Genomic DNA, 25,632 nt, shown 5'->3' with positions numbered 1-25,632 from the left:
GGGCCCTTATGCCTGCTCAGATCTGATTGCAGGATCAATTCAAGGCAACAAGTCTATTCTTGTGCCATTCAATTCAACAGCCAGACTCCCCTTTGCTATAATAGGAGCAGGAGCAGGCTCTCAGGGCCAAGCCCTGCTGTCATTTACACCACTGTCAATCCAGAGTAACTCCCCGGGTGTCCATGGGATGGTTCCACGTTTCTTTTAAATAAGATGTCAAATAAAGTTGCTGTAAAGTGACCGGCGCTATTAGCAAGACGCAGCTCAGCTAAGCCTGCCTGAAAGTTCATTAAAAATAATTACGCAGCCTATGGACATGGTTCGCTCAGAGAGAAGAAAATTCAGCTCCTCCAGGTCAAAATGTACCTTTTACAATGTGTTAGCTGCTCACTCTGTTAATAGCTGTGTGCGATGCTGCCCTCTGCTGCAACGCAGGTGTAAAGAGTTCCCTCTGCAGACTAACTCCATTGAGGTCACTGGAGTTTTATTAATTATTGTTATTTATATTATGGTAGCACCCAGGAACCCCAGCCATGGATCAGGACCACTTTGTGCTAGGCGCTGTACAAACACAGAACAAGAAGACAGGCCCTGCCCCACAGCACTTTATCTACTGCTGTAAAAACATTGTAAGCGAGCAGGGAGTCAAGCGAAGCGTTTAGGAGCCTGATTCACTGTTACTTTGCCCCTTGTGCAGCCATTTACCCCCGTGTAAAGGGTGTGTAAAATGCCGCCAGATCAGAATGGTGGCATTTCACAGTGACATTGCACTGGTATGAATGACGGCACAAGAGGCAGGATAATAGAGAATCAGGCCTGGTGAGTTCTCTCCCTGTGCACGCTCTTCTGGTGAGTTTGTTCTTTGTATGTAATTGATGGCTGCAGAGCTTTATCGCCTGGCACCTAATTTGGCTGGAACCCTGGATGTCTGTCTCAGGGGTGTATGTGCGCCATCTATTGACAGGTTGTTTTAGGGCAGATCCCATCGACAGCCCTCCTTGCTTTTTTTTTGTACCGTTCCACAAGCGCAAAGCAAATGGCAGTTTTGCTGGGGTCAAGTAGCTGATGCCCAGAGCTTAGGTAATCTTCATTATCCCTTTAAATTCTGTAAACCCGTTTCTCCTGGTTTTTAGCAACATTAGGCACCTGTCAGGGATGGTGTGGATAATACTTAGTCCTGCCTTGAGTGCAGGGGCCTGGATTAGAAGACCTCTCGAAATCCCTTCCAGTCCTATGATTCTATTATTCTATTTCTCAGACTCTCAAAAAACCCAACCAAACCAAACCAAACAAACCACCAACAATCCATCATGTCTTTTCCAAGAGGGGACAACTCAGAATGACAGGGTCATGAAAACAACATCCTATTCCCTGTGCCACAAGGCGCAAGGTTACCTGATGCACGTGATGCCTGTATGTGGCCACAAGTTATTACATAGCCATTAGCCGCAGCTGGCCTGTGAAATTACCATCAGTGGGTTTGCAGTGTTGTTGTGGCCATGGTCCCAGGATATGAGAAAAGGTGGATGGGGTAATATCTTCTGTTGGACCAACTTCTGTTGGTGAAAGAGACAAGCTGTCGAGCTCTACAGATCTCTTCTTTGGGATCCCTTGGTGGGAAAGTACTGGTCCTCCCTGCAGAAAGAAAGGGTTCCCTCTTTCCACCCTGCAAAGGTTAGTTTTGTTTTGAGGTGCAGCTTGCCTTAGTGCTTAGAGTAAACCTGCCTTGTAGAGACCTTTGGCTGAGCTCAGTAGTTCACATGGTCATCCTGCTCCTTTGCTGTGTAACTTCCCAAAGGTACTTTGCTGCTGTATAGCCTGGTCCACACTACCCCCTCACTTCGGACTAAGGTACGCAAATTCAGCTACGTTAATAACGTAGCTGAATTCGAAGTACCTTAGTCCGAACTTACCGCGGGTCCAGACGCGGCAGGAAGGCTCCCCCGTCAATGCCGCGTACTCCTCTCGCTGAGCTGGAGTACCGGTGTCGACGGCGAGCACTTCCGGGATCGATCCGGGATCGATTTATCGCGTCTAGACAAGACGCGATAAATCGATCCCAGAACATCGATTGCCTGCCGTCGGACCCGGAGGTAAGTGTAGACGTACTCTAGGAAGCACCGGTCATGGTTCCCGAAAGGGACTTCTTTCCTCTGAGTCTGCATAAGCCCCGGCCCATCTGCCACACAGGATGCTGTCCTGTTAAGAGATGTAGTTGTTCATGTTCTGGGGTCCTGAACACTTGTGATCCTTAAAGGGCTAGGTGGAGGAGTCCTGGCTAAATTCCAACTAATCTAGACAGATCCGGCCTCCCTAAATGCATTGTGCCATTTCAGCTGGATTCAGCATTCTTATTTCTTGGCCTCGGCTGTTGTGCGGTGGTGCTGTGCGCGATTAAGCAGCTGCTGCATTTCATCTCAGAGGTGGCTGCATCCCAGTGGCCGATGAAGAGGAAACTGTACTATGCATAGGTTGTACATCAGTTAGTTAAGCTCGCAAAGGGCTTGAAATGGCCCATGCAAAGCTCGTAGAGTGCTCGGCGGGGACTTTCAAAAGGACAGTTCAGGGGTTAGGGTGCTAGCCTAGGACTACCTGGGGTCTCTGCCACAGGCTTCGGCAAGTCATTCAGGATCAGACCCTCAGAAGGTACCTGGGCACTCAACTCCCATTGATTTCAGTGAGAGTTAGAGCCTTAGCCTCTCTGTAAAAAAATAGGGGACAATAACACTGCCTACTATACAGGGGCATTGTGAGGCTAAATACATTAAAGATTGGGAAGCGAACCGATATTACAGTCCTAGGGGCCATATACTGACCCTAGATAGGTATCCCACACCCACTGAGTTAGGCACATCATTCCTTTAGGCTCTGTTGAAAACTCCAGCCTACATATAGAAAATGCCAGATTACATTACGATTCTGCGGTGACCTCTCCCTGCGTTGCCTTGACTTCAAATCACGTCTCTCTCCCTTTTTGCCAGCTCTTCTAGAAAGAAAACCAACAAATCCATCTCTCTTTTTGACATCTACCCTTTTAATTCTGTAGCCCCATTTCTCCTTAGCCTTAACATCATTTCCCAGTCTCCAAACCGATCCGTCATGTCTTTTCCTACAGGGGACAACTCAGAACAACAAGATCATGAAGAAAAAAAAAAAAAAAAACTCTGAACTCACAAATCGATGTCTCAAAACCCTTCATTTAAAAAAATAAATAAATCCCAAGTTTGACTCTGTTTGAAATGTATTGGGGGCTGCTGGCAGTTCCTTTGCTCTGACTGCAACTGCTGCCAGCCGCTAGGATAGATAGTGCACATCATCGTAGGAAATAGAACCCTACTGTATCACAAAGGGACCCACGTCTTCGAAAGCTTTTATTGTTTCGCTTTATTGCTTGCCAAATTTTAAGTGGCACAGAATAGAAGAGGTGGCAACATGCCGCATTTTCAGCAGTCACTTGCTAACCAATAGGTTTTCCATGAGCATTTGGTATTTATTCCTTACGTGTTACTCAAGGCAACTGTGTTACGTGGCAGACAGAGCCCTAGTGTGGCGTTATTTAGGCCTCCATTCAGCAGAGCATTTAACTCCATTCACACATTCACCAAAGAACACGTTTATCTTCTGAAGTTAAGCATGTGCTTAGGGGCTTTGCTACTAGGATGCTAGCACCTTCTTAAAGTTAAGTCTCTGCTTAACTGCTGGGCTGAATCAGGGCCTTCCTGCAGAGCATCACCTGGGGAAAAGCATGTCCTGCCCCTTCCGGGTAAATCTCCCAGCCCTGGTGGACAGAATCAGGCTAGTGAGGTGCACACTAGTTCTCAGTGTAAAGCTGAGTGGACAGAGCTTTAAAGGTGCGGCTCGGGTTTGTCTGTATCTTTAATAAAAGCGTAAAAGGACTTGTAATGGTGTGTTTGCCATGATACTAAGCAGACTGAGCATATCCAAACCCAAATCTTGTTTGAAACTGTTTAATGCAGGGCAGTGACTGGGTTCTATCAATACCGCTGGCCTTTCTAAATGAATACAAGGCCCCTCTTCAAACTATCAACCACCATCAGCTCAAGCCCTCACTCAGAATTTCAGAGATCACGAAATACCTCCCCTGGAAGCCTTTGACAGGCAATACTTCCCCACTTGAAACCACTGAGTCTGTGAATGAAACAAAGAAAACTTCACTGGGGGAAAGAGAACACAGCATCAATCCAGGAAAACACAGGAGCAATATAGTTCAATGATATATATGCGAAGTCAAACACTCTCCCACAGTGACCTGGGCAGTAGTCTACTAACCCCACCTGCTGGTGGAAATGCCCTACAGGCAGGGCCGGCGTTTCCACTAGCCGACCCTAGGCGGTCGCCTAGGGCGGCAGGATTTGGGGGGTGGCATTTTGGCCGCCCTTGGTGGAAATTCGGTGGCGGGGGGTCCTTCCGCTCTGGGTCTTCGGTGGAAATTCGGTAGTGGGTCCTTCACTCGCTCTGGGACCCGCCGCCGAAGTGCCCCGAAGACGCGGAGTGGAAGGACCCCCGCCGCCGAATGCTCAGAGGAGGAGCACTGCTGCCTAGGGTGGCAAAACCCCTGGCACCGCTCCTGCCTACAGGCCAATAGCCTTTGCTATATCCCAGCAGCTCTCAAACTTCTGTACTGGTGACCCCTTTCACATAGCAAGTCTCTGAGTGTGACCCCCCCCCCCTTATAAATTAAAAACACTTTTTAATATATTTAACACCATTATAAATGCTGGAGGCAAAGCGGGGTTTGGGGTGAAGGTTGACAGCTCGTGACCCCCCCATGAAATAACCTGGTGACCCCCTGAGGGGTCCTGACCCCCCAGTTTGAGAACCCCTGCTCAGGGCCGTCCTTAGCCATAGGCAGAACAGGCAGCCGCCTAGGGCACCACGCTACCTGGGGGCACCGCTCTGCCCGGAGCCCGGACAGACGGGAAGCAGTGGAGCATGTAAGAGCAGGGCTGCTGGGTCCTAGAGAGAGCCGAATGCAGCACAGTCTGAGGGAGGGGATTGGCTGCTGGGGTCTCTGGGAAGGGTAGGGGTACGGGTGGGGGAAGGAACTCACCTGTGAGTGTGACTTTCCCCCAGCATGAGGTGAGGCAGGCTCGGTGGCTCTGGCACCAGTATCCTTTGTTGTCCCCCATAACGTCCATTCTTCTCCTCCCCCACCCAAGGAGCACCCCCCCCTCTCTCTCCCCCCTCCCCTCCGGCAGGGCTGGGTTGGGTGAGGTGCTGGGGGGGAGGGGAAGGAATGAAAGTGAAAGTAACTCACTTCCTCAGCAGCCAGCCAGGATTGGAAAGTTCACACACGGCTGGGCTGGGGATAGGGTGACCAGATAGCATGTGCGAAAAATCAGGACGGGGGTTGGGATAGGGTGAGCAGATGTCCCACTTTTATAGGGACAGTCCCAATTTTTGGGTCTTTTTCTTATATAGGCTCCTATTACCCCCCCTCCCCCCCATCCTGATTTTTCACACTTGCTGTCTGGTCACCCTAGGTGGGGGTAATTGGTGCCTATATAAGACAAAGCCCCAAATATCGGGACTGGCCCTATAAAATCAGGACATCTGGTCACCCTAGCTGGGGAGCGTGTCTCTCCCCTGGGCTGGCAGTTATCCATCTCATCCGGGGGGAGCTGCGCAGGGCAGGATGAGCTGCGGTGGCTCCGTGGGTGCCCCGTCCCTGAGATCAGATGCTGTGCTAACTTCACCATGGTCCGTGGGGCTGGCGGTGGTGCTCATTGGCCTGTGATTGGACCTGAGGGTTTGCTGCTGCTGTTGCCACTCTGCACCCCAAGAGGTGGATTTTGGGGTCCTGCAGTTTTCCACCTCTCTCCTCCTCTACTGCAGCTGTGGGACCAGCAGGCTGGGGGGTGAGCCAAGCATGAAAGCAGTACTGTGTTGCCATTTAGATTGTCATTTAACAACTTTGTTTGCCAAAAATGCTTGCTAACAATCCTGAATCCAATTTTAATATTTTTTTTAAAAAATCAATATCTTAGCCAAAACCAGAAAATTAAGTTGTTGACAATTATTTGTGACAAGTTTGGTATGGGGCAGGGAGTGGGCCAGTTTTCATCAGAGAAACAAAAAATGTTGACTGACTTTCCTATAGCCCTGTTACTGCTAAATAGAGCCCTCCAACAACTGTAATATGCTCATCTCCTTACTAGTGTATAGAGCAGGGGTCGGCAACCTACGGCATATGTGCCAAAGGTGGCATGTGAGCTGATTTTTGATGGCACGCAGCGGCGGGCTGAATGGCTCAGCCCACCGCTGCTCTGGGGTTCCGGCTGCTACCCCATTGCCAGCCGGGGTCCCAGCCGCCAGCCCCACTCAGCGCCTGCTGCTGGCCTGGGGACCCCCAAGGAACCCCAGGCTGGCAACGGGCTGAGCAGGCCGGCGGCTGAGCCCCCAGCTGAGCCACTCAACCCACTGTCGGCCTGGGGTTCCATTCACTCAGCCGGCAGCGGGCTGAGTGGGGCTGGTGGCAGGCTGAGCGGGGCCGGTAGGGGGCTGAGCGGGGCCAGCGGCTGGGACCCCGACTGGCAAGGGGACAGCAGCCGGAATCCCAGAGCGGCAGCAGGCTGAGTGCTGCCGGCACCCCAAACTGGCAACGGACTGAGCCACTCAGCCCCCCGCCGGCCCTGCTCAGCCCCCCGCCGGCTGAGTGAATGGAATCCCAGACCAGCAGTGGGCTGAGCAGGGCCAGCGGCTGGACCCCAGACTGGCAGTGGTCTGAGCGGGGCTGGTGGCTGGAACCCCAGACAAGGATCCCAGGCAAGGATCACACTAAATTGATAAGATCTGCATTTTAATTTTATTTTAAATGAAGCTTCTTAAATATTTTAAAAACCTTATTTACTTTAAATACAACAATAGTTTGTTTATATAATATAGATATAGAGAGAGACCTTCTACAAACGTTAAAATGTATTACTGGCATGGGAAACCTTAAATTACAGTGAACTTGGCACACCACTTCTGAAAGGTTGCCGACCCCTGGTATAGAGTGACCATATGTTGTACTAAGATTCTCTTGCTTTTTCTTCCAGTGAGTCAGTATAGCTTTTGCCAGCCCAGAGGTTGGGCAGCCAATGTCTTACGTTTTCACAATGTTTTGTCCAACTTTCATAAAGTAAATACATGGTTAATATGAGTTTAAAAGGCCAGGGACACTTCCTTGTGAAGAATCTGTGCAGCAGATCATGCTAAAGCTGTGAAAATGTCAGTTTCTGATGGAACGTTAGAGGCAGTGATTTATCATGTATTTCTGGCAGTGCCCAAAATGTGCTGCTATTGCTAATGTCTTTCCAAACAAAAATAAGGCACAATAGGACTTCTGTAACATTTCTGTGCTACCTTAATCTAGATTAGATGATTCTATGCTGACTTCATTTTGGTCACTTTGTGCTTTACCTAGGAGTAAAACTAGGGTTACATTTTCCCACTGCTTGGAAACCCAGCTTATTAAACTTGATAATGCCATTGATCTATTTACAGTATAAGGTTGATATAGAGTTGTAACTAACATTAAGACGGATGCCCACTATACATTTAAAACTAAAAAGTGGCTTTGTAAAAATGACATGGGTTTCCAACTCTACTGTGTCTCAGTCAGGGCGGAGCGCCTTGTGAGGTGTCTTCACAATAGCTCAAGGTCACAGTGCAAGAACCTAGAGAGCCTCCTGAAGCATGGTGATAGTTTTGATTTAAATGGACTTGAACTGGACGAAGAATTGAGTACACTGTCACCAATGTTGCCACATGCAAAATCAGTGATGGACATTGTACAGTTTATTCATACCAGCAAACTTGTTGACATATATCCTAATGTGTACATTGCCCCTCATATTCTACTGACAATTCCTGTAACAGTAGCATCAGGAGAACGGAGTTTCTCAAAACTAAAGCTCATTAAAAACTATCTCCGCTCTACAATGAGTCAGGAACGCTTGACTGGTCTTGCTATTCTTGCAATCGAACAAGACATCACTTTGTCTTTGTCATACAATGACATTATTACTGATTTTTGCAGCCAAAAAAGCCAGAAAGATTGCTTTTAATTAAAAACAAATCCTTGTTTCAATACCTCTTCATATAAATTTCCAATAAAATGTTGACAAATTAAAAAAATTATATTATTTGCATCATTCTATCAAATCAGAATTTTTTCTATAGCACTACTTCTTTAGTGCTAGTCCATCAGCATTACAGTGTGCTTAATTAAGTTAAACTGGGTTTAATAACATGCATGTGGCAAGTTTTCCAATACTGTAAGCTTATGTTTGTGTTGCTAAGAGCAAGTCAGGCATAGGGGCACCAGTTTAATAATCCCGCCTAGGGCACCATAAATCCTAAGGACGGCCCTGCCCCTGCTATATCCCTTCCCCATCTGTTAAACACAGTTTGGAGTCAGTGACGTGGGTCACAGTTTCAGAGTCTCAAGGGGCACTTGAGCAGAATTGTTTCCAGCCCCCTGGAAAATGCTGCTTGGTTCTGTCCTAAGGCTCCACTACCTAAGATGTAATGACTTCAGCTTTATTTAGCTGTGCTGAGGTCCTCTGCAGCTTCAGAAAAGAGCCCTCGCTGCATTGCACCCCTCAGAAAAGCTAGCCATGTCTCTTGTCTTACCATAAAGTCCTCTCAACAACACATGATCCCCAGGAAAGGAAAATCAAGAGGACACGGAATCCTCAAACAAAGTCCTTGAAACAAATTAAGAACCGTTTTCACCTGGATCTTCTTTTAAGCCAGTTCCATTACCTAACCAGTTCTGAGCTTGCTGCTCCCAAAGCGTCACTGGAGGAATTCTGGCTAGAAAGCTTATGCAAAAGAAGATGTCTGTAGTTCCACTTCCCCCTGTTCACAAATAAATGAGGGCAGAGATTTCCTCCCCCTCTGGAGCTTCTCTCCAGCTGGAGTTCTGGATAAATCGCTTATACAAATACAGCAGCTCGCTGGCTGTTCTGCCTGATGTTTGCCAACAGGTGGGAGTAGAATGCTCCTTACCCTCGCCAGCTTCAGGCCACCGGGTTTACATAGACTTCAGATTATCCTTCTTATTGATTTCCTACTTACTCCCTGCATTCCTTGTGCATTCAACATTCCCATGAGCTTCTCTGGTGCATATCCTTACAAAACTGATCCCTTAGTTTCCTGGGCACTGCACCTTTACATTTCTAAGCATGCTGCTTGTCTGCAGGAACCCAGCTGTTTTCTTCTCAGAGCTGCTGCAGCCTGTTACAGCCAAGAGACCTACATGCTGTGCTCTCTGCTGGGGCCTTTTCTTGTTGCTTTTTTTCCTTCCTCTAAAACAAAAGCCATTTTCAGCTGAGAGCCAGGTCCTCTGCTGGTATAAATCAGCATAGTTCCATTGAAGTTAATGGAATTATCCCAAATTTTCACCAACAGAGGATCTGGTCCCAGAAGCCTATGGCTGTTCTTGGAGTCTAGAAAAACACAAGGGGTCTGATTCTCCTTGACACAAAGGCCGCTTTGCATCACTCCATCAGCGTAAAGAGGCTTTAAAGTGAGCGTGAATTTACTCACCCTGCAAGACCCCTTTCCTCTGCCTGAACAAGCAGTACTGCCACCCCCAAATGTTCCAAGAGCACGAGTCCGCTCCCCCAAATCATGAGACTTTGAAAAAAAAATAAAGGATGGAACCTTTTTCTTTGCTGATTTCTGCACCTTTAGGTCGCACTTGGTTCACATTTTCAAGCGTCCCTCTGCAACCACGAGGGCTAGAAATGTACTTTTTAAAATGAAAGGGTGGCCTAGCGACTAGAGCGCTGGTCAGGAATTCAAGAGACTGGGGTTCTAAGCTTGGATATTAGACCCGTTTGGCTGGGTGACCATAGGCAAGTCACACCCTATCCCTGTGCCCCAGTTTCCCCATCTGTAAAATGAGGACGATGAAGGATACTAATGTTCTTTATAAAGCGCTTTGAGATCTCCTGATGAAAAGCACTAGGTATTAATACTAGTCTCAGAAAACACCATGGTTCCAGCAGCTGGGGCTTTAAGAAAAATCACTAAAAATTGTGAGATTTGTGGTAAAAATCACAAGAGCTGGCAACACCGTGTAACTGAAGACCAAGCCTTTTGGGTGCTAAAGCAATACAGGATCGATCTAGTGAGTACACAGCCACGGCTCCTTTGCAGTCAGCAGCTCAGATAGGAGGGTGATATGCTTTGAGCGGGGAATAAATGGCAGGTGCAGATGGATCTTGAACAAAATTGCTTTCATATAAAGCAATAGGATGAGGGAGCAGAGCTCCTACTTGGACGTAGCAATGCAGGTGCTTCTGAAAGCCACTGATTTCAAAAGTCTCTCGTGCTTTATCTGTTTCTAATTTGACTTGCCAGAAAAAAGACCTGGGCGGCTTTGAATCAAAATACATTTCACATTGCTGCTGTAGACGCCATCATGGCTGGTTCTCATTGCATTCCAAGCGAATGGCACAGCTCCCATGGACCTGAACGGGAACAGGAGGAGGACTTGGGAAATCACTACAAAATCAGCTCATTGGTTTGTGCAGCAGGCAAATGAATATAAGCCACTCGCTGGCAGCCTTGCTCAGTCCCTGGAGAGCTCAGAGACGCTGCTGCAGATACAAGTTCCCTTTGATGAAGCGTGTCTTGATTATTAATGTACTTCTGCAAAATCAATTGGCCGAACAACCACTATGGGCAGGAAGTTAGAGAGAGGCTTAACCTGGGAGGCTCAGTTCCAGCCCCACCTAACATGCCAGTGTTCTGGCTTAGGCCCATATGCAATAGGCCTGATCCTGTGAGGTGCTAAGTACCCTGGACTCCTATTCAAGTTAACAGGAGTTGTGGGTGTTTGGCACTTTGTAGGGGAGGTGTAGCCCCACAGGAGCAGGACCGAAGTTATCAGGCTGGAACTGCTTTCATTACTCGGCATCATCCCAGTGCAGCACAAAGCCTCTGCACTACTTTAAACTTAAGCGGCACTTAAATCACACATAGACCTTGCCTCTTGAATTTCATATATTGACATTAAAATTGACTATAATGCATAGGGAAATCTATTACACACAGAAACCAACAGCCTGATTCTCCACTGCCTTGCACCTGCTGTTGTCACGTATGCTTTGCACTGGTATAAGTGACTACACAAACTATAGGGGAACGGTCATTCAGGCCCCAAGCGTTTGCCATACCAGATCAAAGCATAGGTCCAGCAAATCCCTCACCCTGCATCCGGCAGGGGCCAGCACCCTACAAAACAGCACACCAAAGCCAGGCGCCTGCAGGGAAGCCGAGTGATAGGATTCTGTGTGTTCAAGTGCATTTTGTGCCCACGGACTGTCAAGCGTGTTATTAAATCCTGGCTCTGAAATTATTCCTGACATTTCAGAATCAGGGCTCCTCTGCTCAGAAAGGTAATTGCGAGACAGTCTGGGATCAAAGCTGCAGGCTGGAAATTGCTGTGGAGGCTGAGGTGATGTTTTGGGACAGGATTAGGAAAGGCTCACAGAAAATGTAGGTGGAATTTCATTTTCATGGAGTGAGAAGGCCAGAACATTATTGCAAGACAAATAGCGCAGGACTGAACCTTAAACCCTTCCGTTCTCATACTGCATCTTGAAATTTAAACTGGGGGCAGTGCGTGGAGCTTCCCTGATCATCTCTGATCCTAGGGGCTGCAGGGGTATGCCGGTCTCTTCCAGGAGCTGTGCAGAGCCGACCAGATTTTTAACAGCCTGTGAACCCCAGCTTCCCCCCGCAGCGGGGCAAGCCGGTGCTCACGGCTCTAGCCCCACGGGGGAGGGGGGGGCAAGGCCCGGGGTTTCCGGCCCATAGTGCAGAGACTTGCCATGGCCTGGATGAAATGAAGCAGCAGGCCGGATCCGGCCTGCGGGCTGTAGGTCCCCCCTCCCTGATCTAGCTGGTTGTTACATGCAAATTAAGTATTGTATAGTTCACAAGGGATCTCTTCTCACCAGTCTGAACTGACTGTTAATTAAGGTTACCATATTTAACAAATAAAAAAAGAGGACCCTCCACGGGGCCCTGGCCCCGCCCATTTCCCACCCCCAGCCCCACCCCAACTCCACCCCTTCCCCGCCCCAACCCCGCCCTAACTCCGCCCCCTCCTCCCTCCCACTCCCAGCCACACGAAAAGGGCTGCCCGAGCGCTACCGGCTTCACGGTTTGCCGGGCAGCCCCCAGACCCTGTGCCCCCGGCCGGCGCTTCCCCAGCGCAGCGGAGCCCGGGGGGGAAGCGCCCAGCCGGGGGCGCAGGGTCTGGAGGCTGCCCGGCAAACCGTGAAGCCGGTAGCGCTCGGGCTTCGGGCAGCCCCCATGCCTCCGGACCCTGCGCCCCCAGCCGGGCAATTCCCCTCCCGGGCTCCGGTGGCGCAGGGTCCGGAGGCATGGGGGCTGCCCGAAGCCCATAGTGCTCGGCTCTTAAACAGAGCAGAAGAGTCAGGGGAGGAGCAGAGCAGCCGCGGGAGGGGAAGTGCCCGGCCGGGATTTTTCCCGGACATGTTCGGCTTTTTGGCAATTCCCCCCGGACGGGGGGTTTGATTGCCGAAAAGCCGGACATGTCCGGGAAAAACCGGACGTATGGTAGCCCTATGTTAATGAAGGATTGGAAAAACTTCAAAGGGAGAAAAATAACAGCAAGAAGCAAATAAGGGAGTGGGGGGAGAACCCTCTCAAGTTGCATATCTAAGGTTTGCTGTACTACAGCGGGGCAGGGGGAGCCAAAGAAGTAATTGGACAGCAAGTTTGCTTCATGAAAGAGGGGTTGCCCAGGTTTGGCAGAGAATGTTAGGTTAGATAAGCTTCTTTGGACAGGAGAATAATTTGCATGCAGTGTTGTTGTAGCCATGTCGGCCCCAGGATATTAGAGACAAGGTGGGGGAGGAAATAAGAGATATTACCAAGAGGATAGTTTGTTAGTTAAGTTCAGTGTCCAGGAAGTGCGTTATGATTTTGTTTTATACATAACCATTTGTTTCCAACAGTCTGATGCATGGTCATTTGAATTTCTGCTCTTTGATCATCAACTTATTCTTGTTTTCACCACTACAATACCTTCGTGCTCTGGTGTTAACTGAGGATCACCACTTTGCTTAAGGCTTACAAGCTGGTGTGTGCTGTTCCAAAAGGAACAGCAGCCTTCTCCCTGTGGGAGAGTCTTCTCCTTCAGTGGTAAGGGGCTGGACTCTGCAGGGATACGCCGAGGACGCAGGGGCTGGTGTGTGCCTATCACTACCTGTACAGAGACTGCGAGGCCTGTGGAGGCCTGGAAGGTAGCACTTGTGCTGCTGCAAGCTAGTGGTTGCGGGGAACTGTTCCACAGCAGGCACAGAAAAGACTCCCTCACACACCCGACCCGACAAGTGGTGGAGAGGTGCCTCACATCCCTGGGTACCCCTGACGAACATGACTGTCCTCAGCTAAAGAACGTCACAGGCAAATCATCTTCAGAAAAGCGAGCCCCTGCCTTGTGGCTGGGTCTGATTGCCTGCAGAAGTGCCCAGGGAACTGTCACTCAAACACTATGAAGAGCTTTTAAAAAAATTTAAAAAGAGGAAGGGAGAAAAAAAAAAAGTCAGCGTTGGTCAAGGGAAAAGACAAAGGCGATCCAGGAAATATATTTAAACATTTAAAAAGTTGGGGTTTTTAATTAATTGACATCAAGCAAATAAAACACAAGCCAAATCAAAGGGCCAGTTCAGCTGGTGTAGCTCCAGTGAAGTTGAATTAGGTTTTATACTAGCTGAGGATTCGGCCCCCTATTATATTTTCTTAATTACTCTCTCCTCTAACGTGAGAACAAGGGGAAGCCAATGAAATGGAAGGGCACGTTTGTCTCTGAGAAACGGAAATGCTGTTTTTACACAAGCTGTGAATAACCAGTGGAACCCACTGCTGCATTGTATCAACACAGCCAAGAGCTTTGTAGGATTCAGAAAGGAAGAGACCTTTGTATGGATAACAAGAACATGCACAGTTACATTAGGCAGAATAAAATGTTATAAGGAATATAAAGCTTCATGCTTCAGGACATGACAGCCACTAATTGACGAGGATTAGGAGGAACATACCTATATGAACAGGTTGACAGTGACCCATGTGAAATGTGCAGAGACAGGATACAGGATACTGACTAAGGACGGATCACTGATTTGACCTGCTGTGGCAATTCTGACGTTCCTAAGGAAAACTTAGTTAATAGCATCTCAATAATCACAATTTCACTTCAGTATATTCTACGGGGTTGGAAGATACAGGGCTCGAGCAGGTCCAGAAATCCACCTTCCTTTTTTGGGGATCCACGTTGACATAGTCTGCTCCCATCTTCATGTTCTCATAGTCCCCTGCAGTGCTTGCACTGCGACCGGTAGTTTGGAAGACCAGGGATGTGTAGTTGACCCCTTCTTCTGACCGAGGACACTAGGATATGACAAATAGAAACCAGACTAGAATTCAGTCTAGTCTTCACAGCCATGATCAGCTCTGGTTCAATCATAGTGGCATGGCACACTTCAGTGGGTCCTACGACCTCTAAGCTCACTACACAAATCCCACCCGTGTGTACGTTTATCTATAGTCAGACACATTTGCATACCACAGAGAACAACTGCCATTCAAATCTTAGTGATTTCACTTACTATTTTAGCAGGAAAATGAAGTGAGTTTGCTTGGGATTTTGCTGCCATGTCTGCCAGCAGTTTGATTTTGGGTCAGCAGCAACAGCTGTCAATACTGCAGATGGCACTGAGATCATGAACATTCTCATCTCAGTGTTGCTTTTCAGTGTTTTTCACACACACACACACATACACTCCCCATCGCACATACACAAGATGGATTCTGGAGTCCTGGATCTGAGTAGCCCTAAAATGCAGGAAATATGCATGCTCTTGTTGACTCTGCAGAAAGCACCATCATCTGAGAGCCAATGTTCTAAAGTGCAAACCTGGGGAGGACATCATCAATCAGTAGGACCAGGAAAAATTGCATGTGTGTCATCTAATCTGGCCAGCTGTACCCTTTGCAATATTCCCACTCCCATTTTATCTCTCTTCTCTTTAAGTCCTGATGCCCACACCTTTCCCTTGGCAGTCTGCTGAATGGTGCCGAAGCTAGGAGTTAGCCTGAAGTCCTGTGGGGCAGGGATTGTCTCTTACTATAGGCCAGATTTCCACGAGAGTTCAGCTCCTATTTGTGCACCAAATAAGTGGGGAGATTTTCAGGGGAGCTCATCATGCTGGGTGCTGCTGAGCTCTTGGGAAATCTAGTCTCAAGTGTCTGGACAGCAGCATCTAATAAAATGGGGCCTAGACCTGGTTCAGGGTAAACATTAAGTCTACATTAAAAGAATAAATAATATAAATAAATAAATAAAGCATGAGGTTGGTGCAATTCCATTACCTGCCTAATGGAAGGGCTGCTGTCTGAGCTCTCAGAGCTGTCTGAGGAAGTGCCACTGTCACCTTAAAAAAAAAAAAGTGTAAACATTTGTACCTCTAATAACTATAAGTTAGAAAATGGGCAGGGAGAAGAGATGAACGGGAAAGGGGGTTAGCAGTAGATAGAGGATCTCTCTCTCTCTCATATGGTGTTTGTCTATGCACATGGCACTATTTCTCAAACAATAATGCACAATTCCATTTTCTTGTCTCTTGGGGGTTCCAGTCATGAGTCCAAAATGGGGCCCAATCCTGCTATCTTAATTTCTTGGCAAAGCTTCCATTAACTTCCGGTGGGGGGGGGGAAGGGAAGGGAGGGCAGTGTTGGGCCCTTTAATTGTCAGGATGTGATTCTCATTTACACTAATGCCTCTTTACACCACCCTGGCACTATAAAGGGGCCTTAAAATGGGCATATGGCCCCTTTATATAGTTTCATGGATTCTGAGGTCAGAAGGGACTGCCTGCATAACACAGGACATTGAACTTCCTCAAAGTCATTCCTAAACATGTATTTTAGAAAAGCATCCAATCTTGCTTTAGCAATGGTCAGGGATGGAGAATCCACCACGACCCCTGGTAAATTGTCTCAAGAGTTAATCTCTCTGAACGTTAAACATTTACATCTCATTTCCAGTTTGAACTTGGCTAGCTGCGGCTTCCAGCTATTGGATCATGTTCTATCTTTCTCTGCTAGATTAAAGAGCCCATTATTAAAAATATTTGTTCTCCATGGAGATACTTATAGACTGTAATCAAACCACACCTTAAGCTTCTCTTTGTGACGCTAAATAGATTGTGCACTTGGAGTCTATCACTAGAAGGCATATTTTCCAAACCTTTAATCATTCTCATGGCTCTTCTCTGAACCCTTTCCAATTTATCAACTTTCTTTTTGAATTGTGGGCACCAGAACGGGATACAGTATCCCAGCAGTGGTCACACCAGGGCCAAATACAGCCATAAAATAACCTCTCTACTCATACTCGAGATTTCCCGGTTTATGCATCCCAGGATCACATTAGCTCTTTTGACTGCAGCATCCAAGTGGGAGTTCATGTTCCACTGACTATCTACCACAACCCCCAAATGATTTGCACAGTCATTGTTTTCCAGGATAGAGTCCCCCATCCTTAGGCTGCCAGATGGGGTGTAAAGGGGCCTTCAGGCTTGTCTACACATGGAGCTATTCCTGATTAACTCCATGTGTGAGTGTCTTGTTCCTGTTTAAATTAACCATATTGCTTAAGGAAGTCCCTGAATAACTCCACGCATAGACAAGTCCTTAACAGAAATGAGAACCAGGCCCTTAATATATTCCAACTCTGCAGCATTATGGTTGATTTTAAATTGGCAATTTGAAATTTTGTTTTTTATACTGATTTTTTTTAATGCCCCCTCCCAATATGTGCAGTGAAACTCCCCCCAGCCCTGCAGCCTGACACGAGGCATTATTGTACATTAGCAACATTGATCAGGGAATTCAAATGTTAAGTGTGTTACTGGCGCCCGATGATCATATTCTCTAGTATAAAAATATAAAACATGAAGAGTGCTGGCATCACAGGCCCTTATCCGCCTGTCTGGAGGACTGAATGGAGAAGAACTCATCTGGCAAATGGAATGGGGAAGGAGGAGGTGATGTGAATTGCTAATGCATATAGCTCACTTGTACAGGTCCTTCATTCCCCGTCCTAAAGCTAGGTTGCGTTTGCTGCTGCCCAGTTCTACTGCTAACATATAAAGAGAGGCTCATCCCTTGCATGAATCAGGCTGATAGCGAAGTATTTTCATAGCTAGTTAAAGAAGAAATTATTGTGTAACGAATAAACTGTTGTGTAACAAATAAATTATTGTGTAACGAATAAACTGTCCCCCCGCCTTCTCAAACACAAATATGAATGCAGGACCCACACCTTATGTCATTCATCATTTTCAAAAAGAGTGCAAAACGCGTGTAACACACTACCATAGCAGAGGAGTAACATGTTAGATTCCCTTAGCATGGGTGTAAGTGTCAACATAAGGTGAAATGCAGCGGTGAATCCGGCCCTGTGTTTCCAAATACCTGTCTGCAGGAACAAGTACCTGAGGTCAGATATTCAGCCGGCTTCAACTGGCGTTGGGCCACTGAAGTCAATGAAGCTATGCCAATTTACAACAGCCGAGGAGCTGGTGCAAGCACAGATTTGAAGATTGCAGGCTGCACCCACTGAGCTGAGACTTGATTATTTGGCCCCAAAGATGCAATCTTACCCCGGATGCGTGGCCTTTTCAAAGCCTCATTTGCTGCCTGGCAAGTGTTGGGTTGTTCTGGTTTTGTAGAAGGGCTGCTGCTGCTCACCTGATTGCTACAGGAATGATTGTCTGAAATGGAAAGTCAGATTTGCTCATTACTTCTGCTACTGCAGGGAAAACATGACAAGGGCCATCACTTCAGGGCATGAGCTGATCACTAGGCAGGGACAATAAAAAAAATCCCTCCTGCTATAGTATAATGATGCACAAGGGGCTAGGTCATTTGTGGTTTTCTTGTTTGTTGTCATTTCTGTGCCTCCCACTGGAGCACACAGTACAGGGCATTACAGGAGATGGTGCACTGAACTACAAGCAAAATTGGTCCCTCCTAGAAGTGCCCAGTGCTTACAAATATGAAAAAATGACAGTATTGGCTCGAGAAAGTCCCCCCCCACACACACACGTACACCATCTATTCCAGTCCTGCGCTCCCCACATCCAGATCTGCCAGTGCCCCATAATCCACATCCCAGCATCCTCTGTTATTCCACTCCTGGGACTTTCACACACGGATCCACCACAGCACTATAACCCAGTCCTAGAACATCTCATGCCAATCCTGTGAGGGCCTCTCCTGAGCAGAAGTAATCATTTATATCATACAACGTAAGAGTCACAGTGGGCTATTTTATTTTTGAGGGGAACAAATGAGTGAGAAATTACCGAAACTACCAAATTGTGATCTAAAGCAGATTTGGACTCAGATATCTTGTGGTGAAAGGTTCACTGTGCTTCTGAACCTCCATCTATACAAATACAAGATCAGATTAAGCAATAGGGCGGATTGGAACATGTACTATATACAGCGCTTGCATGAATATGTTTCTCATTGGAAAACGTGGTTTAATCAAAATCAAATGTTGACTTTGATGAAAATTTCCCACATTCCAACAGGGAGATTTGAAACAAAAAATGTTTCAAATCAACTTGGTGAAATGCAGTGGCATTTTTTGTTTTAAAATGTCTATTCAAAAGAAAAAAAATTGTTTTGAAACAAAAACAATCAAACATCAATCTATTGACTTGTTTTATTTTGATCCAAAGTGTCAGAATTTTCCATTTCAACATTTCTGATGCAAAACTATTTGGAGTTTTTCATGTCACAATTTGTGTAAAAATATTTTTGACTTTTCATTCTGACTGGGAACAGAAAATAATTTTGAAGCATTGACATTTCCCGTGAAAGGACAAATTTTCAAACAGCTGTAATTATAGACTAGTATAGACTATTTCATGTGTAATATGTCCTGTCAGACAGCTGACATTACAGGCCAAATTCTGCTTGTCTCACTCATGCAAGTTGTCCCGTTGACTTCAGTGGGTCTACTCGTGTGAGTAAGGCTGGCAGGATTTCAGCTTACTTAGTATGTATGTGATGACAACACAGGGCACCTCTACATAGCAGCTGGGAGGTAGAATTCTCAGCTTGGGTAGCCATACACTCAGTAGCCCTGCTTGTGGTAGTACCCAAGGGCTTGCCTACACCACGCAGCTTTTAGCGACAAGGCCTTGTGTCGACACAGCCTTGTCGCTAAAAGTCAGCATGTGTAAACGCTCTTTTTCGGTACTTGGTCGGCACGTTTGCCGACAAAATACTTCCAGCCCCGCGAGCGGCGTTAGCTTTGTCAGCAGGACAAAGCCGCGTTCACACTGCCACTTGCATCGGCATAACTTTTGTCTTTTGCCGGGGGGGGGGGGGGGGAACGGACTTTTTTAAGTACCCGCGAACAACTAGTGTAGACAAGCCCTAAAACTAGCAGAGTGGCGTCCGCAGCATGGGTGGCAACTCAAGCAAGCGGCCTAAGTACATGCCCAGGCGATCGGGCGGGACTGTACTTGGTGTCTAACCTGACCCAGTGCTGCCACAGCCACGCGGCTATTTTTAGGCGCTAGACCAAGCAGAGCTAGAGCGAGACGTCTCCCGAGTTGGAAATCCCACCTCCCCCGCTGCCGTGTAGACATACCCATAGTGTCCTGTTGTAATGTTGTGCTGCAGCAAAACCACCCAAACGCTGATTCTTTAACCCCTGCCACTACTCGCCTTTTACCCCCAAAATACATTACTTGAGTGGGCCCCACCTGTCCTGCATTCCACACACACCGGGCCAGAACCTCAGCTAGTGTAAAGCAAAGTAGCTCCTTTGGCTTCAGTGCATGACTTCAATGGCACTACGACTTACACCTGCTAAGGAGCTGATCCATCTGTTTGTCAAATCGCATTGGAACTTGTTTAAAAAGGACCCCCGTTCATTCTCCTCCCCCATCTCCTGGAGTGCTTGGCATTTCATGAACCAGGACTAGCCGTCGCAATTCAGCAGTTTGTGACCCTTAACAAACCAAAGAGTTACTTTTTGTTGGCTCTTGGGCCAAATTCATCCCGTTCACTTAAATGGATTCACACCAGGGATGAATGGGGGCACATTATAAATGAAACCAACAAGAGATGAAATTACCTATTTTCCTGCTGAGCTTGATGTAAAGCACTAGTAGGAGAACAACGTAGAAGATAGAGGTCACACCTGAGATGAGAATGTTTATCCACCAATAAAAACACATGCTAAGGGAGAGAAAACAATCAGGTTATGTTAGATCTTCCAAGTGCTGATGGGCTGACATGCTTTCAGATAGGACGTCGTTTTTAAGGTGATTTCCCAAAGACTTTGGCAAAGATTTTCAACAGTGACCAGTGGTTTGAGGTTGCCAAGCTTTTGGGGGTCCAATTCGAGACAAACTAAATCCGATTTTGGGTGCTCTGCACTTTCTGAAAAAAATCAGGCCCCTTTAAGGAATCTCAAGTTGAAAGACACCCAAATAAGACAGTGAGGAGCATGGCATAAGAATCTATATAGAATAGGATAGAAATTGAGCTCCTAAAAATGGAGACACTCTAAAATCACTAGTCACTTTTGAAAATCTTGGCCTAACTGACTATCAGACCTGGTTGCCCAGCAAGAATATATAGTTGCCCCAGTGACAGCCAAAATGAGATTTTAAAAATGAGCAGAGAGGAGTCCGAAGCCCTTGGGGCTGGACACCCTTGAATTTTAATGCTTTCAAAATCTGGAGCCCATTTCTAGTTCTACAGATCGGGTTACAGGGAAGAAAATCAACCACCCAACTCCATGGGGAAATCGATCATCAACTCCCTTTCATAGCAGGTTTCTCCCTCGAATAAGCAGCACTAATGGCCACTGCTCCATACCGCGGTTGGGAGCACCGAAAGGAAGAGCTGTTTTATGCAGCGCTTACCTGAGACTAATCCTCCTAGCAGAGAGTCTTCACAGGCACGAAAAATGCTGAACAAGTTGCTGAGGGTTTCTAAGGAGAGAGAAAGAGACAGGGCAAGGATATCCAGGGACCTAATAGCAAAGAGGCAGCAGTGTCTTCAGGGCCAGATGAACACACAAAGGAACATGGCCGGGTCCCCCAGGCTCCAATAAAACAATAATAATACTGTGCATGTGTATATCGCATAACAGTGGGGAAACTCAGGAACAGGGAGGCTTAGCAATTTGCCCAGAGCAACACAAGGGCCCAGTGACTGAGCCAGGAATGGAACCCAGAATGCCTGACTCCCAGTCCCATGCTCTGACCACTAGACACAGCTCCCTCCTGTGCCATCTTGGGCTGTCTATTGCACTCCTCTTGGCTTTCATTCCCCTGGAGCTGCCCTGAACCACAGAGGTTAAAACCATGCAATACCTCATGGAACGCCCTACGTCCTGCCCCCATAAATCAACTACCAATAAGGGGATCAATTAATGCTAGCAATGGCACTGCGCTGTACTGGGCAAATAGCAGCTTCCATAAGTCTTTCTTACCATCCACTGAACCTTATGTGGACTTGAGTGGGTGATGCTTCCCAGCCAACTGCAATAAGGGGACAGAACTGATGGAGAAAAAATGCAACAGTCTAAGCAGAGTGATGCAACAAAGAAAAGAAACCGATGCTGCACTAACATAAACAGAGTGGCAAGGGGATAAAGAAAAAAAGCAATGGAATGGACTGTGTGCTGGAAATGAGGGCAGGGCCGCCCAGAGCGGGGGAGGGGGGTAAGTGGGGCAATTTGCCCCAGGCCCCGCAGCGGCCCCCACGAGAATATAGTATTCTATGGTATTGCAACTTTTTTTATGGCAGGGGCCCCCGAAATTGCTTTGCACCAGGCCCCCTGAATCCTCTGGGCAGCCCTGAATGAGGGAAGAAATAGGGTTAGGAGGAGACATGATCATCCTTAGGCCAGACCCCAGCCAGTTCCATTGACTTTAATGCCGATTTCCACCAACCAAGGTTCTGTCCCATTAGGTTTCTACAGGGGCATCAGCCTGGTAGGACTTTTCAAAAGCTGCACAAATTAGTTGTAGGAAAATAAACAAATAAAGGGCCTTCCTCTTATTTCTAATTCATGGTCTATCTTTTATGAAGCGTTGTTCCTAGGCCTATCTAACAAATTCTCCATTCTGTGACAAACTCATTGGGTTGCCCTGGGGTAACCAAGAGGAGAATACAACTCCCTTTGGCTTGTAGGGGAGGTTTTCCATTGACTTCAGTGGGAGTTGGAGCAAGACCTGGGAGGGGAATCTAGTTGTAGCCATGATAGGAATCCAGATATGCATCGCACCTGTTTTGCATTGTAATGTCCCCTCCTGTTGTTTGTACATGCAGTTATTTCCTATATGCTTTGCCTTACCCCAATTTACTTTATATGTATCGCCATAATAAAAATGTTTTAGAGGGAAAAACAAAGGCCTGCAGCAACAGGTGCTTAATAAAAACTTGTCACAGTCACAGATAATACAGAACTGTAAATAATAATGTAATTCCCCTGTCCCCCAGCGTCTACCTCCATTAGACCGCCACTATCTCACATTCTCCCCAGGATAGCTGACACGGGAGCAGGATTAGGTTTCTATAAGGGATTCTCTACATAGTATATATTGAGAGGTTCGTAAAAAGGACTTGACACCAATGAGAAAACTACTTCTTATCCAATTTTAACATTTGGCTAGATGACACATTTTCAATGCAAAGCTCTGTTGACTGCAAATTGTGGTCCTGCTGCATGACAGACTCTTACTTCAGCGGTACTTCCGATTGCAAAGAACATCAGTGTCATTCCGAAGAGTATGTTTCTCTAGGGGTCCTGAAAGGTGCATAGCAGCGACAATTCTATTGACTTCAGTGGGAATAAAATTGCACTATCAGGATTCAGCATCTCTCAGTGCTTGGTCCAAATGGTGCAATTCGGGCCCTAAGTTATTCAGTAACGAATAATAATACCTAGCTCTTATATAGTGCTTTGCAGCCAAAGATCCCAAAGTAAGGCTACTGTAGCCTCAAACATGCAGACTGAGAGTTGCAAAACCAGAGCTCCATTAAGCACCCTCTACTCACATGAGTAGTCTGTACTCACATAAGCAGCCCCATTGACTTTGGTGGGTCAATTATGTGACTAAGGCCCATAATTAACCATTGCTAATGGGAGAGAGCAAATATTCAGTTGCTAATTTTCAGCTGCACGATGTGATAACACACCAAGTGAGCTTTTCTCCGGATGAGGCATGAGAGAATTTGCAGAGTATTATGCAAATTTGGGTTATTTTAAAAAAATGGCGTATTTGGCTTTCTTTGCCAGGGGTTGGGACTTCCATAGAATGCTCCTGCATTGATCCAGTGCCATGTGCCACTGTGGCATTCTTTGGGTATGTCTATACCATCTCCAACAGCGAGCCTCCCAGCCCGGGTCAACAGCTTCAAGCTAGGGGGGCTTCATGCCAGCGTTCTAAAAATAGAACCCCCACCCCACACCAGGCTTCAGAGCCTGAGCCACAACTTCAACGCGCTGTTTATGTAGTTATTTTTAGCATGCTAGTGTGAGCCCCACTAACCTAAATCTGCCCACCCAGGCTGGGAGGCCCCAGATCAGGAAAACACTTTGTCTCCAATGAGTGCTCCCTGAAGAGGGATGCTTCACCGAATTGGGGCCTTTGGGCCAAGATGTAGCTGACTGTTTTCCATGAGTTTTACCAAAAGACAACAACACTCTCCAGAGCTCTGTGATCCCAGAGGGTGTGGGAAAGCATTAGGGTGTCTCAGCCACCTCTGCTAACCATTCCCAACACCGAAAAACAGGGACATTTTGTGGGGTCTTTCTGGTGTATAGGTTACAAAGGCCTGTTCCACAAGGTTTGCTTCGGTGGAGTTTTATTGACTTTAACCTACAACTGGAAACCGTAATCATTACACTCTGCATAAACCTCACTGGCCATGTTTTAAAAGTTAAAATAGTCATTACATGAGTGGGGCAGAAACACAACTCCGTGTGTGTGCGTGTGTGTCCACTGCCCTTCTCAAGGGGGCCCTGATCCTTGACTGGAACTTCTGAGCACTACTGCAATCCACTAATTCATCACACTTAGTACATACATTAAATAAATAATAATAATAAACCTAAAATGTGTTTTTCATAATTTTATCCTTTTTTTTTAAATGCCCCCAAAAGCATCTGAAAAATACAATTTAAAAAAAGACGAAGTAACAAATAAAAGCCACAAACCATGAGTGCAGAAAGTTAGTCTCCTAAACCCATCTAAAGTTAGGCACCTAAATAAAGGAGGTTGGATTTTCAATGTTCTGAGTACCAGCACTCAGTACCGCTCAGAAAAAAATCACCCCTCTTTTATTTAAAGCCTACACGTGGACTTAACAGCCTAACGTTAGGTACTAAGACCCAGACCCTCAAAGGTATTTAGGCGCCTTACTCTCATTGATTTCACTGGGGGGTAGGCGCCTAAATACCTTTGGGGATCTGGCACTCAGGTCCTGATTCAACAAAGCCCGTAGGCACTTTTGAAAATCCTAGTGTAAGCTAATTAGGTGCCCAAATTCCATTGCAAATTAATGGGAATCAGGCACCCACTTCCCTTATACTGCTTTGAACTTCACAGACTTAAACATGGGCTTAACTTGAAGTTAATGCTTACATCCCATTCAAGTTAGTGGGACTTACGCACACGGATAAAGTCAAACATCCGCTCTGCTGCACTGGGGCCCTCAGCTTGAAACTTTTGGCCATAATATCCAAGAGAATTCAACTTTGTAACTAAGGTTTACAAGCCAGATTTAATTGGCATTGTGTGTTTTCAATTTTGTAAGGGCACGTTCAGTTTTAGATAAATGCTTTAAAATGATCAAATAACTAAAATGAAATAAATGCTTATGTATAATTACTAACAACAAACATCTCCTATTCAGAGACAGGTTTTAGAGACTACGATGAGAGGAGCCTTAGAAACGAGATAGATAGAGGCTCCGTCTGCACTGCGGATCAGAAAATGATTTTGATCCCAGAACAGAATATCCAAGAGTTGCTCAACAAAACATTTCTCGAGAATCCCATTCAACGTCCCTCTGAATCCATCTTCAATATAATTCTACTTACCGGAAGAGTTAGGCAACTACCAGACTAGAAGTCCATTTCTTGCTTTTTTTTCCACTCCCCTATTGAACTGATGCATCCCCCGAAGTATCCTTCTTAGATGGCTGTCATTCTTAAATGGTTCATTTCCTATTGCGGTGCAGGAGATGATGCTGAAGCAGATAGCAATCTGAAAAGTGAGTCGGTGTAAAGGAAATTACAAAGAAAGACACAAATCCAAAATTCACTAGCAGGCGTTTTCTTTGCTTACATGGTTATAGTTAGATAGACGAGATTATTTTCAAAATGTATTTAAATATATATTTTAAAGATAAAACCTAATGAGATATTGTCTGCAGCTGCGCTTGCTTTGCTCATTATGTTCTTTCTGCCCCCCCCCTCTCCCCCCAGCATATTAACACTGCAGATTTTGTGAAGCCTTTATTCTTGTTAGTAGC

The 25,632-nt window shown here is 46.5% G+C and overlaps 1 protein-coding gene across 2 annotated transcripts; it reads right to left on the bottom strand.

The window, feature by feature from the left end:
- Positions 1-13,679: 13,679 nt before the first annotated feature.
- RHEX (regulator of hemoglobinization and erythroid cell expansion) lies at positions 13,680-25,298 on the bottom strand. Of its 2 annotated transcripts, XM_065404252.1 has the most exons (7): positions 25,199-25,298; positions 21,581-21,648; positions 21,009-21,077; positions 20,213-20,316; positions 17,718-17,828; positions 15,424-15,485; positions 13,680-14,442 (listed from the first exon to the last, which is right to left on the bottom strand). In XM_065404252.1, the coding sequence occupies exons 4-7, from the start codon at positions 20,313-20,315 to the stop codon at positions 14,236-14,238; spliced, it is 483 nt and encodes a 160-aa protein (XP_065260324.1). In that variant the 5' UTR covers position 20,316; positions 21,009-21,077; positions 21,581-21,648; positions 25,199-25,298; the 3' UTR covers positions 13,680-14,235. The 2 variants fall into 2 exon arrangements, with proteins under 2 accessions (XP_065260324.1, XP_065260325.1); XM_065404253.1 differs by lacking the exon at positions 21,581-21,648.
- Between the last annotated feature and the right edge of the window lie 334 nt (positions 25,299-25,632).

The sequence above is a fragment of the Emys orbicularis genome, chromosome 4, assembly GCF_028017835.1.
Source record: "Emys orbicularis isolate rEmyOrb1 chromosome 4, rEmyOrb1.hap1, whole genome shotgun sequence".
Taxonomy (NCBI): Eukaryota; Metazoa; Chordata; order Testudines; family Emydidae; genus Emys; species Emys orbicularis.
The sequence above is the reverse complement of the archived record's forward strand: the minus strand, read 5'-3'. Positions and strand labels throughout refer to the sequence as shown.